Source organism: Emys orbicularis, chromosome 1 (assembly GCF_028017835.1).
Source record: "Emys orbicularis isolate rEmyOrb1 chromosome 1, rEmyOrb1.hap1, whole genome shotgun sequence".
NCBI classification, from domain to species: domain Eukaryota; kingdom Metazoa; phylum Chordata; order Testudines; family Emydidae; genus Emys; species Emys orbicularis.
This window is the reverse complement of record NC_088683.1, coordinates 3,112,440-3,139,753: the sequence shown is the minus strand read 5'-3', so window position 1 is coordinate 3,139,753 and position 27,314 is coordinate 3,112,440. Positions and strand designations below refer to the sequence as shown.

At 66.1% G+C, this 27,314-nt stretch overlaps 1 protein-coding gene across 3 annotated transcripts; it reads right to left on the bottom strand.

Moving 5' to 3' along the window:
• Positions 1-280: 280 nt before the first annotated feature.
• Positions 281-26,545, bottom strand: IMPDH1 (inosine monophosphate dehydrogenase 1). Of its 3 annotated transcripts, none has more exons than XM_065405809.1 (13): positions 26,447-26,545; positions 14,725-14,773; positions 9,245-9,346; positions 8,942-9,016; positions 7,856-8,062; positions 6,471-6,558; positions 5,596-5,795; positions 4,959-5,049; positions 3,736-3,831; positions 3,205-3,348; positions 1,418-1,562; positions 1,083-1,226; positions 281-368 (listed from the first exon to the last, which is right to left on the bottom strand). In XM_065405809.1, the coding sequence occupies exons 1-13, from the start codon at positions 26,542-26,544 to the stop codon at positions 281-283; spliced, it is 1,527 nt and encodes a 508-aa protein (XP_065261881.1). In that variant the 5' UTR covers position 26,545. The 3 variants fall into 3 exon arrangements, with proteins under 3 accessions (XP_065261881.1, XP_065261866.1, XP_065261874.1); XM_065405794.1 differs by having other exon boundaries at positions 8,957-9,016; positions 26,447-26,544; XM_065405802.1 differs by lacking the exon at positions 8,942-9,016 and having other exon boundaries at positions 26,447-26,544.
• Between the last annotated feature and the right edge of the window lie 769 nt (positions 26,546-27,314).

Sequence of the window (27,314 nt, the reverse complement as noted above, 5' to 3'; positions counted from 1 at the left end):
GACTGTCACAGCAGTGAGAGCAGGGGCAGGAGAGGGTGGGAAGAGAAGGATCCCAGGCGACACACGGCGAAGGGGGCAGAAACCTGGGGGATGGTCGCTGCTGCTGGCTGCCTGTGGGGCTGCAGGGTCAGAGGAGGGCCCCTGCCTGCACCAAGCCCCCCAGGCAGTCAGGAAATGCGGGGACGCCCCCAGGGGCTCAGAGCCCAGCAACCCCCTGCTGGGTAACGAGACGCTGCCAAGCAGCAGGCAGAGCTGGCGGGGCTGGGAAGTAGTAGGGCACTTACGAGTGGAGGCCGTGGACGCCGCCTTCGATCTGGGCCGACATGGTCCTCTTCTCGAACTTCAGCTCGCCCGAGTACATCATGGAGCTGGCAAGCAGAGACAGCGCGGCTAGGGGTGAGGCAGAGACCCCCCCCGACCGGCCCTGGGGCACGCGGGGGAAAGGACAGAGCGCGCACGAGAGCCAGCACACCAGAGCGCGGCAGCGGTTGCCAGAGCAACCCACCAGGCCCCATGCCAGCGCCCCGCCATGGCAACCGGCCCACCCAGGCTGCGCCATCCCCACCACAGCAACCCCACACAGGTGCCACGACAATGCTGCCCAGCTGCGTCAGCTCCACCACGGTGCCCCGGCCCGGCCCCAGGCAGTAATTGGGACACATCACAAGGATCTAACCCCACCCAGAGCCCCGGGACTCAGTGACGTAACTGCCCACCTAACGGGGCCCCGGAGCAGCGCCCACGTGGCCCAGGGCCCGATCAGCCGCCCCATGGCCTCTCCCGTCCTGTGGCGCCCCCGGGCACTGCGGCCGCTGTCCATGTGAGACACCCTCAGCGCGGTCTGGGGGGGATGAGCTCGGGTGGGAAGCTCAGCTGCTTCCCCATAGCCTGGCCCGGCTGCAGCCCCCGGCTCGGCTCCCCACCCCTCAGATGCCATCTGTCCCCACCCTCCCGGGGAGGGGAGAGCCCAGGACCTTGCTGGGGCAGGGCTGGGCTGATTTCACCAGGCAGGCCCCTCCCAGGACAGCCTGCCCAGGGCTGAGTGAGACCCGCAGCCGCGCCCCGGCCCCCGCGCCCCTCACCGGAGGATGGAGAGGCTCCTGGCCCCGATGTCCTGGCAGCCGTGCTGAATGCCCGCGATCAGGTATGGGACGAACTTCTGGATGGAGCCCTTGTCCTGGATGGAGCCGGAGACGCCCTGCGCCACCTTCACCTTATCCCCTTCGCTGTGGGGGGAGAACACGGCGGCTGTTACGGGGGGCCCTGCTCGTGCCTCCAGCCTGCCCACCCCCACCCCCTCCAGCTGCCCCGCTCCCCCGGGGCCCCACGCCAAGCTATCCCAGCGTCTGCCTGGCAGGCTGTTTTCCCGGCTCCCGCCCCCCAGCCCAGGCTGGACACAGGGGTCCCTGCCCCACACCTGAAGTATCGCTTCTGGCTGCTGCTGTTCTTCTCCATGGCGTCGAGCGAGCCCATCCCCCGATACTTCTTCAGCCTCACGCCGTCCGAGAAGAAATACTCGCCCGGAGCCTCCGTGGTGGCCGCCAGCAGAGAGCCCATCATCACTGCCCGGGCGCCGGGGAGAGAGGCAGAGAACGGGGGACGTTAGCGCCACGGCAGCGACCACGACTGCAGCCCCCGGGACCCCCGTCCCGCCCGGCTCAGGCAGCAGCGCGTCTGCCGGGCTCTGAGCCCCCACTGCAATCGCCGCGTCAGGGCTGAACGTGGGCGTCTGGGGGCGCAGGGGATGCCACGTATTGGGCGTCTGCTGAACGCACTGGGGCCAGCACCCCCAGCACGGAGGGAATTCACCTGTGGAATCCAACACCATCCACACCACCACCACCACCATCTCATGCACCCCGGAGCCAGCACTGACCGGGAGGGGAGACCACCCCTGCTGAGCCCCCGCCCCCCACTCCCTGCAGTACAGCACCCCCTAGTGCCACCCCAGGCACCGAGGCCAGCACTGACTGCAAGGGGAGAGCGCCCCTGGCGGATCCCTGTGTGACGTTACTGACATAAACTGTGACCGTATAGATCCTTGTTGCAACCACTGTTGTATATTTGCAGCAACTGTTGTACAAAGGTTGTCGTGTGAGGTGTCTATGGAAAGGTTATAATTTGCTGGTTATGATGATGCTGTCTGTATGGGTGTTTCCTTTTGTAACTGAAGTTATGAATATGGGCTCTGTACTTGTCTCCCAATGAGTTTTGATTCTAAGTAGCCTCAGTGAAGCATTTGGGCAGCTTCTTGAGAAAGGACTATTCTCAGTAAGTGCCCAATCAAGAAACACTTAACTGACAGTGAACTTTGGGAGACGCCAATCCACATCTGAGCTTTCCTGGGAACGTTCAAACTAACATGTAAAGGATGGCATCAGCCTGCAAACTGAGTCATGCATGGACATGTGACTTGCCCATGTGACTGCAGACTCCATCTTGCTGCTGTGATTTTCCACAGTAAGGACAAAGGGGTCCTTCCACATGGCAGAGGATATAAAAGGCCCTGGAAACCCCTCCATCTTGTCTTCAATCCTGCTTCTCACCTCTGGAGGAACCTTGCTACAAACTGAAGCTCTGAACAAAGGACTGAATGACCCATCCCAGCTGGGGATGTTCCAGAGACTTGATTTGAACCTGCAGTTTATTCCATCACTGCTACAAGCCTGAACCAAGAACTTTGCCATTCCTGTATGTAACTGATTCTATTTAACCAATTCTAGCTCTCATCTATATCTTCTTCCTTTTATGAATAAACCTTTAGATTTTAGAGTCTAAAGGATTGGCAACAGCGTGATTTGTGGGTAAGATCTGATTCATATATTGACCTGGGTCTGGGACTTGGTCCTTTGGGATCGGGAGAACCTTTTTTCTTTTACTGGGGTATTGGTTTTCATAACCATTTGTCCCCATAATGAGTGGCACTGGTGGCGATACTGGGAAGCTGGAGTGTCTAAGGGAATTGCTTGTGTGACTCGTGGTTAGTCAGTGGAGTGAGACCAAAGTCCTCTCTGTCCAGCTGGTTTGGTGCCTTAGCAGTGAAAACCCCCCAGCCCTGGGCTGTGACTGCCCTGCTCCCAGCAATTGGTCCTGAACTGGTCCTCTCAGAAGTGTCGCAGCAAAGGCAGCATCGTTACACCCTGCAGCGCGGGGTGGATGCACTGGGGAAAGGCAGCCTGGCCCCACGGCGACAGTCTCACTCACCCGTAGAGGCTCCTAGAGACAGCGCCTTCACCACATGCCCCACGGTCTGGATGCCGCCATCAGCGATCACGGGCACGCCGAACCTGCGGGCGTACTCTGCCACCTTGTACACTGCTGTGCCCTGGGGCCTGCCGCACGCCATCACTGCAGCCAGAGACAGGAGTGTCAGCGCCGGGGCGGGCGTGCGGGGGCAACCGGTGGGCCACTGACACGCTGGGCACCGCGTGGGGCTGGGTTCCTCTGCCGGCTGCAGGCGTCAGCCATGCCAACGAAGGCCCAGAGCCGAGCGCACAGGAGCAAGCCGTTCCCTGCAGCGTCAGCCTGGCCTGAGGAGGAGCCCGGAGGCCTCCAGCGGGGGCGGGGGGGAAGGGGATGGTGGGGCGGAGCAGCCCCAACATAACCTCAGCTACGCCTCTGCCTGGCGGGACACTGGCCCGGGCCCTTCCTGCCCCGCCGGGGGCTGCTCACCCCCATGGGGGCCGGCCCCTGGGGCTGCGAGGGCCCCCCGCGATGCCCGGAGCACGCCCCTACCTTCCTGCGTGATGCAGATGGAGCCGCAGCCCATGCCCACGCGCAGGCCGTCCACCCCCGCGTCGATCAGGTTCTTGGCCTGCGCCGCTGTCACCACTGTGGATCCAATAGGAGAGAAAAGCAAAGGCAGCCATGAAATACCTGGTCACCGGGCCTGGGGCAGAGTCGAGGGCCTCGCCTGGCCCGCTCTCAGACCGGGACTCCCAGCCACATCTCCCCACCCTGCAGCAGGATCCACCGGGGCCTTAGGCTGGGAGACGTGCCCCAGCTGGGGAGGATGGAGTGGGCAGAGCAGGTGCAGGATGGCGTTGGCGGGCAGTGCCCCTGGCCCACTCCCTGCTGGCTCTGGCAGGGCTGCTCCCACAGGTCTGGGCTGGCAGGATCTGGTACAACTCCGGGTCACTGGGTCCCAGAGGGGCCAGGACACAGCTCCGATCCCGGCACGGCGAGCACTCGCTCCAGCTCCGCCTAGCTCAGGAATCGCAGCCAGCAGCGTGGTCCCCAGCTGCCCAGAACGGGGCAGGGGCGCCCTCAGCATCGGGGGGCGGAAGGACTCTGCTTTCATCAGCCCCATCACCTGGGGGGCTTGTACATGTGCAGCCCCCTGGGGATGGGCCCCACACAGCCTGTTGATCCCAGGCTCGCCTTGTCCCGAGAGAGGGTGGTCAGATGTATTCCCCCTGCCCGATGTGCAGGCCCAGCTGCTGGAGCCGTGCCGGGGAGCGAGCAGAGCCCCGGGCCCAGACGCACCACGCGGGGCACCGGAGCCGTGCCAGGGAGCGGGCAGAGCCCCGGGTCCAGCCGTGCCGTGCGGGGCACCGGAGCCATGCCGGGGAGCGGGCAGAGCCCCGGGCCCAGACACACCACGCGGGGCATCGGAGCCGTGCCGGGAAGCGGGCAGAGCCCCGGGTCCAGCCGTGCCGGGAAGCGAGCAGAACCCCGGGCCCAGACGTGCCGTGCCGGGGAGCGAGCAGAGCCCCGGGCCCAGACGTGCCGTACCGGGCACCGGAGCCGTGCCAGGGAGCGAGCAGAACCCCAGGCCCAGACGTGCCGTGCGGGGCGTTCCGGCAGTGGTTCCCTGCACGCAGCTCCACATCGCCCTTGCTGGAGCAAGGTCATAGAGGTACCAGCCGTGTGTTCAGTGCTGTGCCCGTCGGAGCCGCGGCCCCGCCAGAGCCCCACCCTGCACCCGCCAGGCCGGGCTGCGGCCCCCAGGGACTCACCATTCCCACCGATCACCTGCAGCTCGGGGTATTTCTGCTTGATGTAATGGATCATGCCGATCTGATACACGGAATTGCCCTGGGAGGAGTCCTGGGGGCGGGGGGAGGACACCACAGTTAGAGCAAGAAGGGAGCAGGAGAGACCGCTCCGGCCCCGCCCCCACACTGACCCCAGCCCCCGCCGTGACCACTAATGGGGCGGGAAGGGCCCTAGGAAGGGAGATCCCCAAACCCCGCTCCGCCCAGGGGGATCCTGGCTCCTTCCCTGCCCACCAGCACACACCTGGCTGGCAGCTCTCCCCGCCAAAGCGGCACAGCCCATGCAGCGCAAGCCGGTATCCCGGTGAGCATGCGCCTGGAACGATGTGGGACCGACCCAGCTCCTCAGGCTGGGAGACTGGCCCCCACGTTGGAGATCCCCACGCACACCCTGCTCCAAGCATCAGCCGCCCTGCTCCGGGTGGCAGACGACCCCATCTGGGGCGGGGTGGGGGGGTCATCTGACCCGGGCGCGGAGGTGCCAAGCATCTGGCTTGGCCGGGCAAGGGGCTCAGGGCCTTAACCCTCGCTGTGCCAGGGCTCAGGGAGGCTGCTGGGCCGGGGGGCAGCAGGGAGCCCCCCCCGGCCCGGTACCCACCAGCACCACCACGTCGACGCCAGCCTGCGTGAGCAGGTCGAGCCGGTACTTGTCGTCCTCGCGGGTGCCGATGGCCGCCCCGCACAGCAGCTGCTTGCGTGAGTCCTTGGAGGCCAGCGGGTAGTCGCGGTTCTTCTTCAGGTCCGTGCGGGCGATGATGGCCACCAGCTCGTCGCTGTCGTTCACGATGGGCAGTTTCCCTGGCGCAGGGAGGGCACGGCGGTGAGGGGGGCGCCCGGCAGAGCCCCACGGCCACAGCCGCACGCACAGTGGGGCCGTGGCTGGTTACTTGCCTTTAACGCTGTCCCTGGCTAACAGCCCCACCACCCCCAGCTCAGCCCACCTGAGACCTGCACGGAGACAAGCCAGTGCCCACAGCCCAGCTCAGCCCTGGCAGCCCCCTCCTCGAACGTCAGCTGCTAGTGACCCGCAACCTCAGCCACGCCGCCCTGCCCGCCACTCCGAGCACGTGGGGCTGCCCCACACGTCCCAGTGCACCTCCAGCACCCAGACTCTGCTCAGCAACAGCAGGGCCGGGCCAGGCCAGGCACCGCCACGGCGGCTCGCTCTACTCCAATCCCCGGAGAACAACCCGCAAAGTCAGCAAGGAGAGGGAGCCCGGGTTAAAGAGCACGGGGGGGGGGGGGGGGTCCCACTTGGCCTCCTGCCTGGGCACAGGGGGCACCAGCCCTGGGGCAGCAAAGAACCCGTAATGGGCTTGGAAGCCTCTCAGTCTCTCCCCTGCCATCCCCCCCGTCAGCTCACAGCGCCCAGGGCTGGGCTAGCAGGGGCTGCGGGCCAGGAATCAGGGGCGCTGGTGGAGCCGTTTCTCTCCCGTGCCCAGGGCAGGGCGGGCGGCGCAAGGCCCCCGGTACCTTTCTTGCTGCGCTGCAGGATCTCGTTGGCCTCCTTCAGGGTGACCCCGGCGGGCGCCACCACCAGGTCATTTCGCTTCGTCATCACCTGCGGGGCCACATGGCACATGGCAGCGCGACCAGATGGGCCCCGGGGCCATGCCCCTCCCCCAACAGCACCGCCCCCTCTACTCCCCCTGCCCCCTCCACCCCAGTGCCCCGCCCCTCCCCCAACAACCCCACCCCCTCTACTCCCCTGCCCCTCCCCCAACAGCCCCACCCCTCTACTCCCCCTGCCCTGCCCCCTGATCCTCCCCCAACGGCCCCGCCCCTCCACCCCATTGCCCCACCCCTCTCCCAACAGCACTGCCCCTCCCCAAACGGCCCCGCCCCCTCTACTCCCCCTGCCCCTCCCCTCTACTCCCCCTGCCCTGCCCCCTGAGCCTCCCCCAACGGCCCCGCCCCGCCACCCCAGTGCCCCGCCCCTCCCCCAACAGTACCGCCCCATCTCCCCCTGCCTCCTCCCCCCCAGTGCCCCACCCCTCAACAGCCCCACCCCCTCTACTCCCCTGCCCCTCCCCTAACAGCCCCACCCCCTCTACTCCCCCACCCCTCCCCCTCTACCCCCCCGCCCTGCCCCTCCCCCAACAGCACCGCCCCCTCTACTCCCCTGCCCTGCCCCCTGATCCTCCCCCAACGGCCCCGCCCCTCCACCCCATTTCCCCACCCCTCCCCCAATAGCACTGCCCCATCTACTCTCCTACCCCCTCCCCCCCAGTGCCCCGCCCCTCCCCCAACAGTACCGCCCCATCTCCCCCTGCCCCCTCCACCCGTGCCCTGCCCCTCCCCCCCCAGTGCCCCACCCCTCAACAGCCCCACCCCCTCTACTCCCCTGCCCCTCCCCTAACAGCCCCACCCCCTCTACTCCCCCACCCCTCCCCCTCTACCCCCCCCGGCCTGCCCCCATGCCCCACCCCCAACAGCCCCGCCCCCTCTACTCCCCCTGCCCTGCCCCTCCCTCAACAGCCCCGCCCCCTCTACTCCCCCTGCCCCCTCCACCCCAGTGCCCCACCCCTCCACCCAACAGCCCCACCCCCTCTACTCCCCTGCCCCTCCCCCAACAGCCCCGCCACCTCTATCCCCCTGCTCCTCCCCGCCCCCCCAGTGCCCTGTCCCCAAAAGCCCCGCCCCAACATCCCCACCCCCTTGCACACACCCTTGCCTGTGCACCCCCCACCCCACAGAACTGGGTGCCCAGCCTCGCAGCAGCCATGTTCAGAGGACAGCGAATTCCACCCCCGCCCCTCACCGCGCCCAGCCCGCACAGGAGGGCTGCTGGCGCGAGACGCAGCCAGGGCCGCCGGGAAGGCAGTGTCCGGGGCAGGGCCCCAGGCGTCCCGCGGTACCTCGCTGAGGTAGGTGGCGTAGTCCTTCTCGGTGAGGAAGTCGATGTCCCGCGAGGTGACGATGCCCACCAGCTTGCTGCCCATCTTGCCCGTCTCGGTGACGGGGATCCCCGAGAAGCCGTGCCGCAGCTTGGCCTCGAAGACGTCTCCCACGTTGTGCGTAGGGCTCATCACCACCGGGTCCGTGATGAAGCCCTGCTCGAATTTCTGCAGGGGAGGGAGAGGGGGAGTCACCAGCTGGGTGCCTGCAGCACAGAGCAGGGGTTAACGTCCTGCAAGCGCCCGCCTGGGTGCCAATGCCACAGCGCCCCCCCTGCCCCTACGCTCCCTGGGGGGCGCCAATCTCCCCACTGACCCGCACAGCCCTGCTCTCCAGGAACCCCACCCCACAGCGCCCCGCCCTGCCCCTATGCTCCCCGGGGGACGCCAATCTCCCCACTGACCCGCACAGCCTTGCTCTCCAGGGACCCCACCCCACAGCGCCTCCCCTGCCCCTACGCTCCCCGGGGGAAGCCAATCTCCCCACTGACCCGCACAGCCTTGCTCTCCAGGGACCCCACCCCACAGCGCCCCACCCAATGCCCGAGCACCCCAAGGGGTGTGTGGGTGCATATGCGCTCTGGCCTTGCTACTGCCTCACGATCCCTGGGGGGTGACACCTCACTCAGCCCGGCACTCCCCACGGTGTGCACACAGGCAGCGGGTGCCAGGAGCTCACGGCTCCATCCCCAGCCCCGCTGGCACCAGGGCACTGGGCAGACTGGGCAAATCTCTCCCTCCACATCCCCCCGGACGCCCTGGGGCTCTGGGCACCGCCCGGCAGGCCCAAGGGGGGCAGCACCGGGGATCTCCACGTGGCTCAGATCCCCCCGCGGGGCGCTAACCTCCGTGCGGCCGGGAAGCCTGTCAGAGCCGAATGCCGAGGCCCGGCACAGGCGTCTGCTGGGAACGGCTCCACGGGGGCCCACAAAGGACCAGGGTCCCGAGAGGTGCGGGGCGAGGAGGGGCAGGGCAGGCTGGCCCCCGCGTCTGACCAGAGCCAGTCCCCTGGTGCCAAGGTCGCCCCAGGGCGCGGCTGGTACTTGCCTTGACCTTGCGCACCTCGTTGGCCTGGAACTCCGGGGTGCAGTTGTGGTGGATGATCCCGATGCCGCCCATCAGCTGCGGGGAGAGAGCGGGTCAGCCTCGGCCGGCCCCATGGAGCAATGGGGGTGCCCCATGGTGGGGGCAGTGCAGGGGAAGGGTGCTCACGAGGCGCCCAGCCCAGCTGCCTGACGCTCAGGGCTGGGGCCGGTCTCCAGCGAGAGGCTTAGGGACGGGAACTGGGGGCCACTGACATCAGAGCTGCTGGACCCCCCCGCCCCCTCCCGCTCCTTCCCCAGCTCTCACCGCCATGGCAATCGCCATATCCGACTCAGTGACGGTGTCCATGGGCGACGAGATGAGCGGCGTCTTCAGGGTGATCTTGCGGGTCAGCGCCGAGGTCAGGTCCTGGTGGTACAGAGCCGTGAGCCCCTCATCCCCTACCCCTGCCAACAACTCTCCCTGGCAGGGGGGGGCCCGGGGGGGCACAGAGCTGTGAACCCAACACGAAGCCGAGCCCAGGGCTGCCCAGCAGCCATGCCCGATGCCAGGCGATGCCCCAGGCAAGGGGGGGGCTGGGCCAGGCGCTGGCTGCAGCCCCGCCCTCCTCCCCAGCACTGCGCTGGACGGGGGAGTCGCCCCCACCCTAGTGCCTGTGGCTCGCCGGGCGTTATCCCCTAGATACGGCCTGACGGGGGCCTGGAGCTACACTGGCAGAGGGCAGGACCCCCCCGCCCCCAGATCACGGGGGGCCCGGCTGCCAAGGAATTGCCCAGTGCCAGTCAATGTCGGAGCCATGATGCTGGGCTGGGGGGGGGCCAGCACTGCTCACACAGGGCTCCCTTAGGACGCAGCCCTGCCCCAAGCCCCCTCTTCCCCCGGGGTTCCGTGCTCAGCCCCACAGGGGGTCCCAGCGGTCCTCCAGTTCCTGCCCCACATACTCAGCAGGCCACACTCCCACCCGCCCCACGGCTCCTTCTCTGCAGGCCCCAGCATGCGGCCCCTCGCGTGCCCCCCACGGCTGTATTTCTTCACCACCCCCAGGCTCGCCTGGCCGGCTCGGCGGGACGCCCGACCCCCCACAGCCCATCCCCCTCAGGCCCTGCCCTACAACTGGGCCCACCAGCGCTGAGCTCCCCAGCGACGGGGCCTTTTCATGCCTCCTCCCAGCCAGGCACCGGGCACGTCTCAGCGCCAGCCGCCCCGCGCCAGCCCACGGCCCCGGGGGATGCAGCAGAGAGCTGGCCGGGGAGCGGCATCATGGCAGGGGCCCGTGATGGACACAGCACCCTAGGGCACACGGGGCTGGCAGCCACGCCCGACCCTGTTGTGACGAAGTGGGGGATTTTCTTGCTTTTTCCTTGTTTTCGGTGGGGTTTCAATGGTTTGCATGTGGAGGGGGTGGGACTCAGTTTCCCTGGGTGTTACTGTTTAACGAGGTGAGGGGAGAGGGAGTTTGTTGCAGCCAATGGCCTGGAGAATGGACACCCCAGCGACTGGTGACCTGACGACCCGGAGACCCAGCTCAGGAGTCGCAGCCGGTTCTGGCCAGTGGGAGGACAATGGGCTGCAGAGTGAGGACCCAGTGACCTACCCAGCCGGTTCCAGCCAGAGGGAGAAGCAGGAGAGGAGGCCCCAGTTTACGATCCTGTTTCACTGGAGAGAAGACAATGGACAGAGGCGGGACTTCGGGCCGGGGAGGTCAGATGCCCAGCTGGGAAGCAGGGGGGCTCTGGGCTGGAGAGGGGGAGCAGGCAGAGCCCACCTGGATGCAGAGAGACTGGGATGTGCTGGGCTAAGGGAGGCCAGGCCCTGAGAGTTTCCTGTGCTGTGTTCAACTCTCAATAAATCCTCCTGTTTTACGCTGGCTGAGAGTCACTCCGGTCTAGAGAACAGGGTTGCATCAACCCCTTCGGGGGTGGAGGCCCCGGGGGTCCAGAGCGAGTGGACTCCCTGAGGGGGCCCACGGCAGAGACAGACGTGCTAAGGCTCAGAGAGGTGCGGCTCCAGGAGGTGGGGAGGGGCCTGACCCCGAGAGAGAGTGGACCCCTGAGAAGGGCTGTCTCACTGAAAGGGGCACCCCCCACGGACCGCACGGGGCCACGAGTGGGCACGGTCTGTGAGTCCGTGACAGCCTCACCAATGCCGAATAGAGGGGAACGATCACATCCCTCGATCTGCTGGCAATGCCCCTACTTATACAGCCCAAAATGCCGTTAGCCTTCTTCGCAACAAGGGCACACTGCTGACTCATTTCCAGCTTCTCGTCCACTGTAACCCCTAGGTCCTTTTCTGCAGAACTGCTACCTAGCCACTCGGTCCCTAGTCTGTAGTAGTGCATGGGATTCTTCCGTCCTAAGTGCAGGACTCTGCACTTGTCCTTGTTGAACCTCATCAGGTTTCTTTTGGCCTAATCCTCCAATTTGTCTAGGTCCCTCTGTATCCTGTCCCTACCCTCCAGCGTATCTACCTCTCCTCCCAGTTTAGTGTCATCTGCAAACTTGCTGAGGGTGCAGTCCACGCCATCCTCCAGATCATTAATGAAGATATTGAACAAAACCGCCCCCAGGACTGACCCTTGGGGCACTCCGCTTGATACCGGCTGCCAACTAGACAAGGAGCCGTTGATCACTACCTGTTGAGCCCGACGATCTAGCCAGCTTTCTATCCACCTTATAGTCCATTCATCCAGCCCATACTACTTTAACTTGCTGGCAAGAATACTGTGGGAGACCGTATCAAAAGCTTTGCTAAAGTCAAGGAATAACACATCCACTGCTTTCCCCTCATCCACAGACCCAGTTATCTCCTCATAGAAGGCAATCAGGTTGGTCAGGCATGACTTGCCCTTGGTGAATCCATGCTGACTGTTCCTGATCACCTTCCTCTCCTTCAAGTGCTTCAAAATGGATTCCTTGAGGACCTGCACCATGATTTTTCCGGGGACAGAGGTAAGGCTGACTGGTCTGTAGTTCCCCGCATTCTCCTTCTTCCCTTTTTTAAAGATGGGCACTATATTTGCCTTTTTTCAGTCGTCCGGGACCTCCCCCATCGCCATGAGTTTTCAAAGATAATGGCCAATGGCTCTGCAATCACATCCGCCAACTCCTTTAGGGCTGTCTCACTGAAAGGGGCACCCCCCACGGACCGCACGGGGCCAAGAGTGGGCACGATCTGTGAGTCCGTGACACCTGTCCTGCAGCCCATGGCAGTGGGGCCAAGCGCAGCGCTTCCCTGTGGGCGCAGGCTGAGGGGACACGGGGGCAGTGCCAGGACTAGACCCCAGAGCTCCTGGGTCCCACCCCACTGCCCGAGCCACAAGGCAGCCCAGCCACTCCAGTCTGTGACCCATGAGGGAGGCTGCTGGAGGGGCTCATGCGGCCTGGTGGCTAATACAAGCACGTCCCATGTGCACAGGGTCCCGGCCCTAGAGCTCGGAGCGCGCTGGGTCCCGACCCCCAACCCAGCCCCACCCTGGGAGAGCTCAGAGCGCGCTGGGTCCCGACCCCCAACCCAGCCCCATCCCGGGAGAGCTCGGAGCGCGCTGGGCCCTGACCCCCAACCCAGCCCCACCTGGAAGAGCTCAGAGCGCGCTGGGCCCCGACCCCCAACCCAGCCCCACCTGGGAGAGATCAGAGCACGCTGGGCCACGCCCCCTGCCCTGGGGGAGCTCACGGAGGCTGGCTTTCTCCCACCCCAGATGGCCTTCCCTTCCCACCCTCCCTGCTCCCCACCTGGGCGTGTTTGCTCCCCTCCCACCCCCAGGCCTGACCTTCACCAGCTTCCCAGCAGATTAGCAGAGCCCAGCTGGGAGCCTGATTAGCCCTGAAATGTTGCTCTGGGCAGAGCTAGATTCCCAGCTGGGAGCTGCTGCCTGGCTCTGCAGAGGAAATGGGGCGCGGGGCCCAGCCAGGCTCCGACGCACCCAGGGGACCCAGCTCGGGGGTCCCACCCCAGCCAGCCAGACCAACGGGGCCCACGAGTCACCCGGCTCAGGAGCAGCCGCAGGGACTCCAGCTCCCAGCATGCAACGCTGCAGCTTGCTAGGGGACGGGGTCCATCAGACACAGACCCCCGCTCGCCCCACGGGCTGCCAGGAAACACCCCGTGGGGGGGGGGGGGGGGAGCTCGGGATCTGCACCGGCTGGCAGCCCCCCCACACTGCCTGGCCAAGCTGCATGCTAAGCGGGTCCCAGCCCCCCCCAGCCTGTGCTGCACCATGGGTTTGCCTGCACGGCAGCAGCCTGCGCGGGAAGAGAGGTGCCTGCCAGCTCCCCACCCATGTGTATTGGGGGGGGGGGGGGATTATGGTCAGACTGACGAGGGGGCCAGGCTATGGTCCAGCCCTGGGGGCCCCTGGCCCCGGCTAGCACCAGTCACTGGTCACAGGGCTCGAGCCGTAGGCTGCAGAGACCTGACGCGGCGCTCTGGAGTTAAGGGTCCTGGAGTTGCCCGCTTCTAGGGCTCCCCCCACGGGGCTCCGCAGTTCGACTCCACGCTACTGCCAGCCAGACGTCACCTCAGCCTGTCGGGAGGCACAGGGGCCCAGTTGGGGGAAGGGACTCGCTGCGAGTCACACAGGGAGTCAGTGACAGGATCAGGGTAGAACCCAGGAGTCCTGGCTCTAACCACTCCACTCCACTCCCTCCCAAGCTGATTCAGAACAGCTGTGGTTCCCCAAGGCTCTGTATCTCCGGCTGCGGCCCCGAGCTGGCAGGCACAGCATGGGAAGGGCAGGCCCGTAATTGACCTGTCTGCTTCACCAGCTACCCGCTCGCTAATTCCAGTGCAGCTGGGTGAGGGAGGGGCCTCGCCCGGGGAACACGAGGGCAGCCTAGCACGGCCAGCCCAGAGCACGTGAAGCCAGAGAGGCTGACGGCGCAGGCAGGTGTTAGAGCCGTTACTGGCTGCGCCGGAGCATGGCGCCCCCCACCCCAAGCACAGTGGAGCCATGTGCCCTCAGGCGCGGAACGAGCCCCAGGCCACAGGGAGCCCTAGCAACGTTCAAGCCAGGCCCAGACCGAGCAGGGCCGGGGGCTTCCCCACACCTGTGCCAGGCTTCAGCGCAGCTCCCTGCTCAGAGCCCAGCCCCAGGCCAGCTCCCTGCTCAGATCCTAGCCCCGGGCCAGCTCCCCCCACAGGGCACCGGCCCCATTTCAGCCCAGCTCCCTGACAGGGAGTGCTGAGAGCTGGCACAGCATCTGCCCGTCCCCCCAGCCCCTCCAAGGCCTGGGCCCTGGCGCTGCAGGTCGCACAGGTTTCCGGGGTCACGGAAAAGCTGGCCGGGGTGCCGGAGGACACCCCTCTCCCTGAGGCGCTGGGCCAGGCAGGCAAGGGGCCTGCAAGCTGGGGGACAGGGCAAATGCGTCACCCATGCAGCACAGAGCCCAGACCCACGGCCGTGCAGGGAACCCCAACGGGCTCGTCTCGGGCCCCAGGCTGTCCTGCAGGCCCCATGGCATGGACACCACTTCCCCGGTCTCCTCCTTCAGCTCTACCCCGCACCCTCCCTGCTGGGCCCCGGGACCCTGCTCCCAGGCAGACGGCGGGTTGGGGGGTTGCACTCCAGCCCAATGTGCCACCCCCAATGGGACCCCTAGACCTAGCGGGAGTGTGGGCGGGAGGGAAGGTGGCTCATAATGTTAACACCCCCCAGCTCTGGTGCTGCCCTGGCCCCGTGCCCAGCAGCACGGCACTGCCCACCCCAGGGTGCAAGGGGCTGGCATGCCACCCATGAGCGCCGGCCCCAGGGGACACCCCGGCGAGCGCTCCAGGGACCGACTCACCACTTCGTCCGCCGTGAAATCGATGAAGCCTGGTAGGATCAGGAAGTCGCTGCAGAAACAGAGAGGGAGAGAGCATTACACGGCAGCTAGACCTGCCCCCACAGCCCCCACGGGGACCCCACGCCCCTGGAGCCTGCCCCACACACAGCCACAGCTGCGCAGAGAGGAGGCTGGGCTCCCCCCAAGCCATCCCCATGGCACGGGGCTGTGGCAGTGATCGCAGCCGGGCCCCAGATGGCTTTACAGGATTTTAAATTTAAATTAATGGAGATATCCTATCTCCTAGAACTGGAAGGGACCTCGAAAGGTCATTGAGTCCAGCCCCCTGCCTTCACTAGCAGGACCAAGTACTGATTTTGCCCCAGATCCCTAAGTGGCCCCCTCAGGGATTGAGCTCACAACCCTGGGTTTAGCAGGCCAATGCTCAAACCACTGAGCTATCCCTCCCCCCCATTTTACAGGATGGGCAGGGGACTGGTGAGCAGGGAAAAGCTCCCATCCCATGTCTGCCTGTTCCCGTCAGAGCCGGCGCCCCGCCCGGGCTGACCCCCCTCCTCCCGTCAGAGCCGGTGCCCTGCCGGGCCCGACCCCACCCCCGCCCCTGCCAGAGCCAGCGCCCCGCCCGTCCCGAACCCCCCCCACCCGCCTGAGCCCCCTACCAGAGCCAGCGTCCTGCCCGTCCCGAACCCCCCCCACCCGCCCGAGCCCCCTGCCAGAGCCACCGTCCTGCCCGTCCCCCCTGCCAGAGCCAGCGTCCTGCCCGTCCCGAACCCCCCCCACCCGCCCGAGCCCCCTGCCAGAGCCAGCGTCCTGCCCGTCCCCCCTGCCAGAGCCAGCGTCCTGCCCGTCCCGAACCCCCCTCCACCCGCCCGCCCCCGCCTCCCATGCCAGAGCCAGCACCCCGCCCTTCCCCCCGCCAGAGCCAGAACCCTGCCTGGCCGAACCCCCGGCCCCTGGAGCTACGGGAACAAAAATCCTAGGAAAGGGCAGAAAACGGAGCGGGCCAGCGCGAGGGGACGAATACGTGGGCTGGGCTGGTACCCCAGCCGGGCAGCCCCTGCCCGGCACTAAGGCAGGGCTAAGAGGGGCCGGGCCCCTGGGAAGCCAGCCAGCCAGCCAGGCGGGTTACGAAGCCCTTGGCAGGCACAGCAGGACGGCTACAGGCCGGCAGGATTACGGAGGCCCAGCTACCCTGGCTGAGCCGCTAATCCAGGGCTATTTGTGAACCGGGTGGGGCTCGGCCCCCCTGCCCCCACAGCTGCTTGGAGGGGCAAGGGGCCGATGCGACCCCCTGCTGGGCCAGCTCACTGCAGGGGGCCTGTCCACTGGCAGAGCCGGGGTTCAGCACCCGCAGGGCTGCGTGGGGGGACATGCACGGCCTGGAGCCCTCACGGCTCTGGCCGGCTGCATTCCCGGGCGCCAGTGCCATCGGGGGGCAGTGGGGTGCTGGGTGGGGAGGGAGTGGGGGCGATGCAGCGGGCACCCCGCTGTACCTGTGCAGGGCACCACGACACACAGGGGGCCGCCAGCCGGCGCAGGGCGGCATTTGAGCTGGGGGAGGGGGCAGGCCCCCGTCTGCAGCCTGTCCAGGATGGATGAAGCTCTGTCAGGGTCATACCACCCCACTGGCCCCTCTGTCGGCTAGGGGGGAGGGGACCTGGGCATGCTCCCCCAGCCCCTTTGGAGGTCAACAGGGTGCGGAGCCCAGAGGCAGGGACCTGGGGGGGAGCAGGGCTCCGTCCGGGCCCCCTTGAATTCCTCCTTCCCCAGCTACAGGAAGGCACCTGCTCCTCCCCGCTTGCCGGGCTCCCACTCAGATGTGGCAGCTGCTAAAAATAGAAGCAGCAGCAGCTGCAAACAGCAACCCTGGGCAGAGCGGGGGGGGGGGGAGAGCCCACACCTCCCCAGCCCCCCGAAAACTAGGACCCAGCACCTCTCTAGCCACCCAGATCCCACCCAGGGGCCAGCAACGCCCCGCCCCCTGCAGCCTGGCACCGGAGCCACGGCCCCACCCCAGTGCACAGGGGTCCAATGGGGCTGGGGCAGAGCTGTGGGACAGGGAGGGGACGGGATCTCTCCAAGAGGGTGAGGGTGCAGCGTGGGACCCCGCCAGGCAGGCAGTGCCACCGGCTGCTGGCAGGGCCGAGAAGCGGCAGCATCCCATTCCCAGGGAGATTCCCGGAGCCCAGGCCAGACGGGGATGGCTAGTCCAGTGGTTCTCAACCAGGGGTCCGGGGCCCCTAGGGGGCCGTGAGCTGATCCACCAAGCAGGGCCAGAATTAGACTCGCTGGAGCCCAGGGCAGAAAGCAGAAGCCGCACCGCCTGGGGCTGAAGCCTGGGGCTCTGAGCCCCGCCACCCGGGGCTGAAGCCGAAGCCTGAGCAATGTAGCTTTGTGGGGGCCTCTGTGGCATGGGGCCCCAGGCAACTGCCCTGCTTGCTACCCCCTAACGCCGGCCCTGGCGTCTGTATGCAGAAAAGCAGTTGTTGTGGCACACGTGGGCTGTGGAGTTTTTATTGCATGTTGGGGGGGGGGGGGCTCAGAAGGAAAAAGGTGGAGAGCCCCCAGTCTAGTCTGACCCCCGTGTCGCACAGGCCAGAGAACAGTGAATTCCTAGAGCAGAGCTCTCAGAACCCAGCGCCTCTGGACTGACGCAGGGTGAGTGACGGGGCATCCCCCAGGGCCCTGGGGAACCGAACCATCCAAACGACGACTCTCTCCGGTACAGATTCACCCCGATTTCCAGGCCCAATCCGTCTAGCTTCAACTTCCAGCCACTGGGGCGCGTTCGGCCTCCCCCGCTAGGCCGCCGCGCCCGTTATTAAACACTTGTGCCCCACGTAGGTACTCGCAGACGGTGACTCACTCGCCCCTTTGCCCAGCTAACCAGACCGAGCTCCTGGAGTCTCTCACTCGCAGGCAGGTTTTCCACCCCTTGAATCGGCCCCATGGCTCTTCGCTGACCCCTCTCTGCCCCAGGACTCCAGCCGTGGTCGGGCAGAGGTTCAATAACCTCTGCTCCTGTGCGAGGGGGGCTACGGAGCAGTGGCCCCTCTCCCCCAGGCCCGGGAACGCCCCCCGTCACCCGCGCCCAGTCGTTCTAGGGGGCTGCCCAGCCCCCACGCACACGACGCCCAAGCAAGGACCCCAGCAAGGGTGCAGGCCGGGGTGTGTGGGAAGACTTCACACCTCCCCTCCCCCGGCTGTCCCGGCCTCTGCCCTTGCTGGGGAGAGACATCACCCCCCACCCCCGCTCCGAGTGACTGGCCCCCGCTCCAGTAAATGGGGACGTCAGTGCCATGAGCCCCTCCTCCACCCGCACTCCCCCCCAGCCCCAGCAGCCACGTGGGGACACGCTCTGCTCCACGGGGGACTCGTCCCCCCGCGCTGGCACACGGCCTGTCACACCTGGCATGCTGACACCATGGCGGGGTCACTGCTTAGTGCCCGGAGCAGCCCAGGAAAGAGATTGGCTTGGTCCCAGAGCAGGGCAGGGCCGGGCCAGCCAGCGCCCCGCTAGGAGCCAGAGGCCCAGCCCATCCATCCGCAGGCAAGTTCACCAGCCCAGAGCCGCCTGGGCCACTCATGTCAATGCAGGGAGGCTGGAGCACGGGGGCCGAACCAAGCCACGGAGGAGGCGATACGGCCACGGGGCAGGGTAGGGAACGGGTGATTTCTCCTGTATCTCTGCCCTTCAGACTCACTCTCTGGGGTTTGAGGACCCCCCACACACACCCTGCAAGCTGCTCTGCCCCGGTATCCAGTAGCCCCCTGCCCCCACAAGGAGCCCCATTGAGCTCAGCAGAATCCCACGCATGGAGCAGCTTGTTCATTCGCACACGCACAGCGGCCTCCTTCACCCGCCACTGAAATGCAGCCACCTCTGGGGTGGAACGCAGCAGCTGTTGAATAGTCACTCAGCCGGCTGGGGCAGGAAGAGTTCTGGGTGGGACTGGAACCGGCCAAGGGAAAGGCGGCTCCCCGGGTCAGGGCTATGTGTAAAATGCAAATACGGGTCCAATTAGTGACACATTGCCACGGCCCCACCGAGCTGTCCCGGGCACATCCGACCCCGGCAGGTGGGTCATGCCCATCTCCTCTGGGATCTCCAACAGGGGCTGTGCCTTCCTCTCCCCGCCCCATGTCCCAGTCTGTACCTCCCTCAGCCCACAGACCGCTCCATCCCAGACACCGGACATCTCTGCCGAGCGTCTGTCTTCCTCCACCCATAACTACAGCTGCCTGGCTGTCCAGCCCGCCGCGCCGCCTGCCCCCAGGTTCGGGGAGGTGCTCCTAGACTCCAAACGCCAGGGAGAGCCACCCGTCTCCTCCGCCCGTAACAGGGCCCTGCAGGAAGGCAAAGCTTCTGGCGGAGAACGGGGACGCCCAACGCCCGGCAACTCACAAGTTACGGTCCCCACAGCCCCATAACTGGATGCCCGGGTGCTGATGCCGCTGTGCCCCTGCCTGCTCCTTGCATGGTTGTGCCACGGTGCTCCTGCTAAGGGTGTGCCGGGGAGCCACACGCTGGGCCCCAGTTATGGATGCTGGGGAGCCGGGCCTCACACCCCGCCCTGGCTTTGGCACGTGTCAGTTGGCAGCCCAGGGCGCCCAGGGCGCCCACACCCAGGGGGTAGGCCCAGCAGCCAGCGTCCCCCGATTGCTGGTAGTACAGGAGCACCAGGAGGCAGCAACTCGTCACGGTCACCGGCTTGGAGCAGAGCGAGGAATAAATTGTCTGTGCCGAGCCCTGTCCCAGATCGACAGCGACTGACCTCCACTAGCCAGGAACCAGCCCAGAGCCTCCAATTCATCCCGCACAGAGACAGAGAGCTGCAACCAGACATCAACCAACGGGGGAAACCGAGGCACCACGAGGGGATGGGACTTGCCTCAAGCCAGTGGCAGGAGACCCCGTGGCCAGTCTCATGCTCATCTCCCCCTCCGCCCCCCGAAAACAGCCCACGCTCCCACAGACGGGGGCCACTGTCAGTCACCAGTGACCTTACAGAGCTACGAGCCAGCAGCCTAGAGAGTTAAGGGCTCAGTCGTCCCCTACACAGTCGTGGAGGTGATGGAGCCCTGGGGCGCAGCCCCCCCCCCCACGGCTCCATCACCCCCAAGGTCCAGGGAGGCCCCAGGCCCCGTGCCCTGCTTTCCCTGAACGGTGCCAACCTGCTGCCTGGGCTTGGCACCGGCTGCGCTGGAAGAGAGAGCGAATGAGCCGGCACTCCCCCGCTCCCCATGCCGTGCGCAGGCAGGGGCAGGGAGCAGGCTCTGCCAGCCCCCCGAGCGCCCATGCTGTGCAGAGCAGCAGTCCCGTCCATGGCTCTCACGCACAGTCGAGAGCCTGGGCTTCCTTTACGTCCTTCCTCTCCTTCGCAGAGGGCAGGAAACTCCAAACGTCAGCGACCCGGCATGCACACCCCGACTCCGCCCCCAGCGCATGTAGGACCGCAAAGCTTTCAGTTCCCACACTGCAGTTCCACCACGGGGCGCCCCCGGAACGAGCACAGAGACCGGGCAGCGGTCACCCCGCCCCTGCCCATTAGTGCCCATAGGCTCAGGGCCTAGCGGGGCGCCCCCGGAACGAGCACAGAGACCGGGCAGCGGTCACCCCGCCCCTGCCCATTAGTGCCCATAGGCTCAGGGCCTAGGGAGTCAGTTGTTTCCCGACATTAATTCCCACCACGCCCCATGTGGAACCCAGCGCCATGGGAGTCGCACCCAGCGCCCGGATAGGGCCCCGCTGCGCCGAGCGCCGCACGAAGCAACCAAGGGCCCAGCGGCATGTCAGGGTTGGGAGATAACAGCTCGGGAAGGGGGGCGGTTCTGATCGGCCATAGCCGCACTGGTGCCCTCTAATGGGAGCGCTTACGCCCCTCCCATGCTGGAACAGTCGTACTGGGGCAGGCACTTTTATACTGGTACAGCCACCTGCACGCCAGGGTGCCGCACTGGTGTAACTACAGCGGGACAGCTACAGCCGTACAACGTTTAGATGCAGACAAGGCCTAAGTGAAGCTGCGTCTACTCTACCCCGTTCTGCCGGCACAGCTGTCGGCTAGGAGCGTGGATCCCGCCCCCCAGCCGAGGTGGCTAAACCCCCAGTGGAGACGCAACCCTCGGTCGGGGAGGTGCTCAGCTTACACTGTGTCTCCACTAGGGGGCTCTGCCGGCACAGCAGCCGGAGTGCGGACAAGCCCTTGTCGACTGTCCGGGCCCCCGAGCCAGACAACGGGCAGGGAATGGAAGGATTCGGCCCCAGTTCACAGCTGGGACCCGAGGCCCAGAGCGATTCGGCGACTCTCCCAGAATTGACCCGTCTCCTGCGTGCCAGCCCCGGGCTCTGCCCACTGCACCACACTGCCTCCCCTGCCGGGGAAGGAGGAGCTCAGCCCTCAGGGGGACAGGATGGGCCTGGAGGACGGGGGGGCTACGCCAGGCTGGCTTTACGCGTGCACAGGAATCCTGCCAGACCTGCCTGGGTCTTTCTCCCCATCACCCCCGGGGACCCCTGGCGGCAGGCAGCTCCACTCCACAGCCCCAGCCGGCTGCCTGGCTGACAGCAGCAGTTCCGGGAACGTGGGGCTGTGGTTTGGGTCGGAGAGGCAACCTCCCCTCGACCTTTGCTCAGCATGGTGCAGTCACAGCTGCGGCCTGGCGGGAAGGGAACAAGCCGCCTTGGCTGCAGAGAGCAACCACACAGATCTCTCCCTGAGCCCATGGGCCTCAGCGCCGCGGCAGGGCAGCCTGCTGCTTCCTCCGAAACCCACCAAACAGCCCCTGCTGGGACCCTGGGGGTGGGGGTGGGGGGGGAGTTTCTAAACCTCCCTGCCCAAGAACAAGGCATGACTGGGCATGGCACGTGTGCTGCTCTCTCTCGGACACACACCAGCATCTGCCCGGCCAACAGGGGCCAGTGCGGCTGCTCAGAGGAAGGTGCAGCCCCTCAGCGGACAATGCCATAAACCCCGCCCCCGCCTCCCGCCCCCCTCTCCTCCCCTGCCGGGTTCCTCCTCACACCTGGGCAGCCAGACAGCGCCCACCCTAGGCAAAAGGGCGTCTGCCCCCCGGGAGCACCTGCCCCCAAAGGCCACAGCAGCAGGCTGCCCCCTGTCCCTTACAGATCTCTAGGTCCTCCCCCGGCAATGCCACGTCTCCCCATGCTGGGTACCGACAGGGCCGCTGCAAACACAGTGCTACCGACAGGCTGCTGACCAGAGGAACGGCGCCAGGAGCCTCACGCACGGCCCCCGGAAAGCGGATTGACAGGTGCTGTCGGGACCGGCGCTCGGCTATTTACGACCCAGCGCTAAGGCCAAGTCACAGGCAGGGAAGCCAGGCGTTCCCCTGCCAGCTCCATGCAGCACGAGCCCCGGGGCTGGTCCTGGTGGCAGACACACGAGCAGCCAGCTGGGGGCTATTCTGGCTCTCACATCCACTCAGACTGGACCACGGCGGCCCCCAGCCAAGGAGGGAATCCTGCCTGCTTCCTCCCGTGGGCCAAACGGGCTTCGTCTCGGCCCTGACGCCAGCAGCTCCAGCGCGGACACGGATGCGCCGGGAGCAGCTGTGAGGAGTGTGCTGGGAGCCCTCGCACCCCCCACCCCCCAAGCGAGAGTCCGAGCCCCCAAATGGCCCCGTTCCGCAGCCGGCTCCCCCCAGCCCCTCCCCGAGCTACAGCTGTGTCCGTGGGGCACTGGGCGCGGGGGGGGGGGGCACAGCCTGCGCTTAAAGAGGAGAAAGCAGGAGACAATCGCGCAGAGATGAAATCCTGAGGCTGCCCCGCACAGCAAACACCCCCCTACCCCAAATGCAGATGCAGACTCGCTTCCCCCCGGCATTTCGCATCCTGCTTCCACGCCTCTTAGAGCCACGCTGGCGCACCACCCCATAGCAGCTCCACGGCCTGTCACAGCCCCGCGGGCCAGGGTCCTCCCTCCCCAGGCTGCGCCCCTTTGCTGCAGCAGAAGGGGGAAGGGCAGGCGAAGGGCTGGGACCAACCCCCTGCCCTTCCCCTCCCCAGCCCTGTCTCCATGCAGGGGAAGGAACCCCACGCTCAGCAGCTTTGCCTTGACTTGGCAGCGCCCGGACCCTGCCGCGGTGAATGGAGCCCGGGCGCCTGGTGCCAGGGACTAACCCCCGGTCCCTCGGGTGCAGAGGGCGGCAGGCAGCCCTGCTGTTTGCTGATGCTGCTGGCAAGGCGGCTGCGAGCGGCTCGGCTACTGCTGGGCAGGATGTCACCTGGTGGGTGAGCACCACGGCTGCTCAGCCTGCCGCTGAGGGAGACGCTGGCCCGGGGTCTCCTCCAGAACGGCCACTTCCCCAGACAGCACCTTTCTCCAGGATTTGCCACCCACCCCTCCCCACTGAAGTGCAGCCACCGGGGGGTGGGGGAGGACAGCAGCCCCCAGCTCGCTGCACACGATCCCGTGGGGTCTGCCCCTGCAGTGCAGCCGGAGGATGGGGACTGGCTATTCCCGCCAGCCGCCGTCCAGGCAGGCGCGTGCTCCCGGAGGGCTCACCACCCCCCCAGCTTCGCACTCGGGCTCCTCACCGCTGCCCAAACTTGGGCAGGTGTTCAGGGCTCATGGCCAGAGCCCTGCCCTTCACCCAGACAGCTGCAGCTCCTACCACACCCCAGGGGGCAGATTAGGGGGTTGTGGGGCCCTGGGCCAGAGCAAGCGGGCCCAGGGCCCCACAACCCCTTAATCTGCCCCCTGGGGTGGGGTAGGGGCTGCAGCTCTCCACCCCTTCTGCCTGCAGCCTCCTCCGCCCCGCCTGGTGCTCCAGCCGGGGAGCGGGGTTGGGGTGTCCATTTTTCCAGGGCCCCCCAATTGGCTGGGGCCCCTGTGCATGGGCTAATCCACCACTGGGGGCAGCTGCAGGGCCCAGTCTGATTCCAGGGCTGTGCACGGGATTGGACAGCCCGTGGTACTGCTGTATGCCAGGCATGCACGCCCTTCACAGAAAGGCTGGGGCAGCCGGGACCCGTGCAGCGAGGGGACGACTGGCTCTGCTCGGCCCATGGGAGACCCCTGGGTTGTGGGGCAGGGACCCTCCATTGGCTGACTGAGCCCACGCCAGCGTCCAGGCCTCGTTCACCAACGGCGCCGTTCAGCCCGTGAGAAGGGGGCTCCGAATCCTTCCCGGAGCAGGCTGGCTCGGGGCCAGACACAACCTGTCACTGTGGGGGGAGGGTGTCACTCGCAGGCGGCCGCAGCGGGGGCCTAGTTGGGTGGGGGGGAGGTTGGGACAGGGGAGGCACGGTGCAAGCAGACAGAGATGGCCGGAAGCACAGTGCTGTCAGTACCGGAAGCACGGTCCCACAGTAATACCACCCCCACACACTGGCTGCCTGCCCCCCATTCAGCTCCCTCCTTAGCGCGGGCGCTGCTAGCAGGCATAGGGCACCCCCCAGGTCACATCTACCCCAGGGATCAGGGGCAGGGGGTCCAGCGACACCAGAGACTCCCAGCGTCACAGAGACGGTGTCGGACAAGGAGACGTGACTGACAGCGACCCGCCCTGGCATGCACCCCGGGCCTCCCATCCCTCCCCAGGGCTCAGAGCCTCCTGGCCAACAAGGATGATTTGGCAAAATAATCACCATCCATCAGAGAGAGGCGGGTCTCACGGCACGGCCAGGGAGCCCGTGTGCCGTCCCCCCCCCCCCCAGTCACTGCACAGACTCTGCTTTGGGGGGGAGGGACTGAGTGCTACTGAAAGGGGACATGCCAGCCCCCAAGGCCAAGTCCCCCCAGGCCGGCACTGCCCTGCCAAGGAACATTCCCCCGTCCTCCAGGAGCCCCCTGCACAGAAAGGAGCCGAAGCGACACCCCCAGATTGAAAGGAACCATCTCCGTCCACGGGCTGAAAACCTGAACGCCCCCTCGGGCCCAACCCTGCAAGCCCACGGGTCTGCTCCCACGCCTCCCGCTACAGGATCGGGGCTGCAGAGGAATTCCGGCGACCGATGTCAGTGGTTTAAAAGCTGCCCTTTCCCACCAGCAAGCTGCAGGCTCCCACCAGGACTGTGTTACTGGATTCGCTGGTGCTATTAGCGCGGCGTTTCCACGGCAACAGCGCCCTCCGTTGCTAAAGTTAACGCATCGCCACTTTTAAAAATCAGCAACCGCGTCGCGCTGCTAATAAGTACTGGCATCACAGCAAGGCCCAGCCGCTCGCCTGGCGATCAGCACCCCGCTGTGCCTGGCACTGCTCAGAGACAGCCCCTGCCCCGCAGCTCTCACACAGACAAAGGGCAGGAGGGGACACAGGAATTGGGGCCCACGCCATCGCCACACGCAGGAGTGCTCTACAGGACAGGGCAACTAACCCACCAAGGTCCCAAGGGCGCGACCCTGCAAGCGTCTCCATGCAGAACCGCCTGCAGGATCAGCGCTCAGCTGCCGGCACTAACCTAGCCGCTAGGATCCACCGATAGGCTGAACCTCGTCCTGGCGAAGGGCCGTGGTCGGGCTCATGGACGTTAAGGCCAGAAGGGACCATTCTGATCATCCTACACAGCCCAGCCAGAGAACCTCTCCCCATGATCCCTGCTTGGGCCGTGCCCAGATCTTGTATTGCAGAAGGGCAGTCGCTCGCGCTGGAAATACCCGTGACGGAGAACGCCCCCCAGCGCTACGGAATCTGCGCCCACGGTTACATTACCCTCCTGGGTTACAATCTGCAATTTATTTGCAGGTTCCATTTCCAGCACCTTTGGGGGTTTTTCCATTCACATTTTTTTAAAAAAATCCAATTTAATTTTCACCATGAATACCACCTGCCTAGACAGAAACCAGACTTCTAGTCTCATGTTTATTTGCAGTCAGTTTCACTTTCCAGTTGCCTTAATGAGGTTGGAGAGGCAAATATTACAAGGGATGATTTACACAAAAACCGTTTTTTTTTTTTAAATTTAAAAAACATTTCTATGAACATCAGGGTTTGTATAAATATTTATATATAAATAAATATTGACAAATAGCACCATAAATGTTATGCTATGTAGCCATTAGATCATTTATACTAATATATTTGATATTTGCTTTACCCATACATCTGGAGCGTGGGTATGCACATGTACACACCCAAAAATAGGGTGCGTGCATCTCTCTCCGCATCTGATTGTTCAGATCACCAATACAAGCCGAAAGGGACAGGTCAGGGCCAGCATGTAGGTATGTTTCAAATACAGCAAAGATGTTATGAAATCTGACAGTCATAGAAATGTTCCAATACACAAGAGGCTTTTCCTTCTGTGATGTGACAAAAATGCACTTGTGTCTGGTGCTGAAACGCATCAGAAGGGATCAGAACCATGGAGACCAAGGTACTGCTGGAGCTGTTGGCAGGGCATTAGCCGGCCTAGGAATCACTGAGGGGTGGTGGCAGGACAGCCAGGGAGAAAGGAGAGGCTCTTCTAGTGAGGCCAGTGGGGGTGAGGAGCATACTGGCCTTCGCTGCCGTACTGAGCCTTTCCCAGCGGGCTCGAGCAGCCTGTGGCAGGGCCGGCGCTCAGCAAGGGAGCCAGCGCTGAGCTGTGCCAACATCCTGACCCCACGTGCGAGCCACCCTGGCTGCCCCGGAGCCAGGCTGGGCAGCAGCAGCCCCAGTGCCGCCAGCTGCCCAGTGCTCCGGTGCCTGCCCGCAGGGGAGCGTGTGCCCACCCCCCCGCCCGCCCGCCGAGTGGAGAGAAGCCGCAGCCACTTACTTGTAGGTGAGGCCGTCGGCGATGGCAAAGAGCTGCTGGGCCGTGAGGCCGTCCTCGGGGACGTAGCCCGTGCCCCCGCTGATCAGGTAGTCGGCCATGCTGCAGGGAGAGGGGCAAAACCGTTAGCATGGGCACGCACCCGGCACGTGTAAGGGATGCCACCCGTGCCGCCCCCCCACAGCCCCGGGGGCACCGAGCGGGTCTCAGCCCCACATGCCTGGGGGGCGGGGTCCGGGCCTGCTGGCACCTGGGGGAGGTGGCCCAGGGAGTCTGGCTCCTGCAGGCATGGGCTGGGTACCGCCCAGGGGCGCTGCCAGGGTGGGGCGCCGCGCCCCTGGGATGGGGATGGGGGGCGCACACGGCCCGGCGGGCTGCAGGGAGGGAGGGAGCCCCAGCCCCGACCCCGGGCCTGCAGGGAGGGAGCCGCGGGCCCCAGCCCCTGCACCCAGCCCCGGCCCCGCGCCCGGGCTGCAGCCGGGGGCGCCACGCACCTTGGCGGCGGGGGAAGCGCGGAGCCTGCAGCGGGCGGGCCCGGGACCCGCCGGGCCGGCGCGGGGCGGAGCGCAGGGCGGGCCCGCGGCTCGGCGGCTGCTCCCGGCGCACACGCAGGGCCGGGCCCGCCCCGTGGGGAGGGCGCAGGGCGCAGCGCACGGACCCCGCCCCGCGCGCGTGGGGCGCGCACCTGGCCGCCCCCCGGTCCACGCCCGGCCCCGGGGTCCCCGCGCTCCGCCCGCACAGCCCCGGCAGCGGGGCCCGGCCCCTTGCACCGCCCGGGGCGGGGGAGCCAGGCCGGGCTTCGCTGCGCGCAGACGGGCACCGCCCAGCGCCCCCCAACCTTCCTCCTCCTTCCGCCGCCCGAGCCGGTACC

Coding starts and splice junctions, on each gene's coding strand:
- IMPDH1 (XM_065405809.1), bottom strand. CDS start 26,544: ATGGCCGACTACCTGATCAGCGGGGGCACGGGCTACGTCCCCGAGGAC. Junction 5,050..5,595: donor GCGTCGACGTGGTGGTGCTG/GTGGGTACCGGG, acceptor CCCCGCCCCCAG/GACTCCTCCCAGGGCAATTC. Junction 3,832..4,958: donor GCAGGTGATCGGTGGGAATG/GTGAGTCCCTGG, acceptor TTGGATCCACAG/TGGTGACAGCGGCGCAGGCC.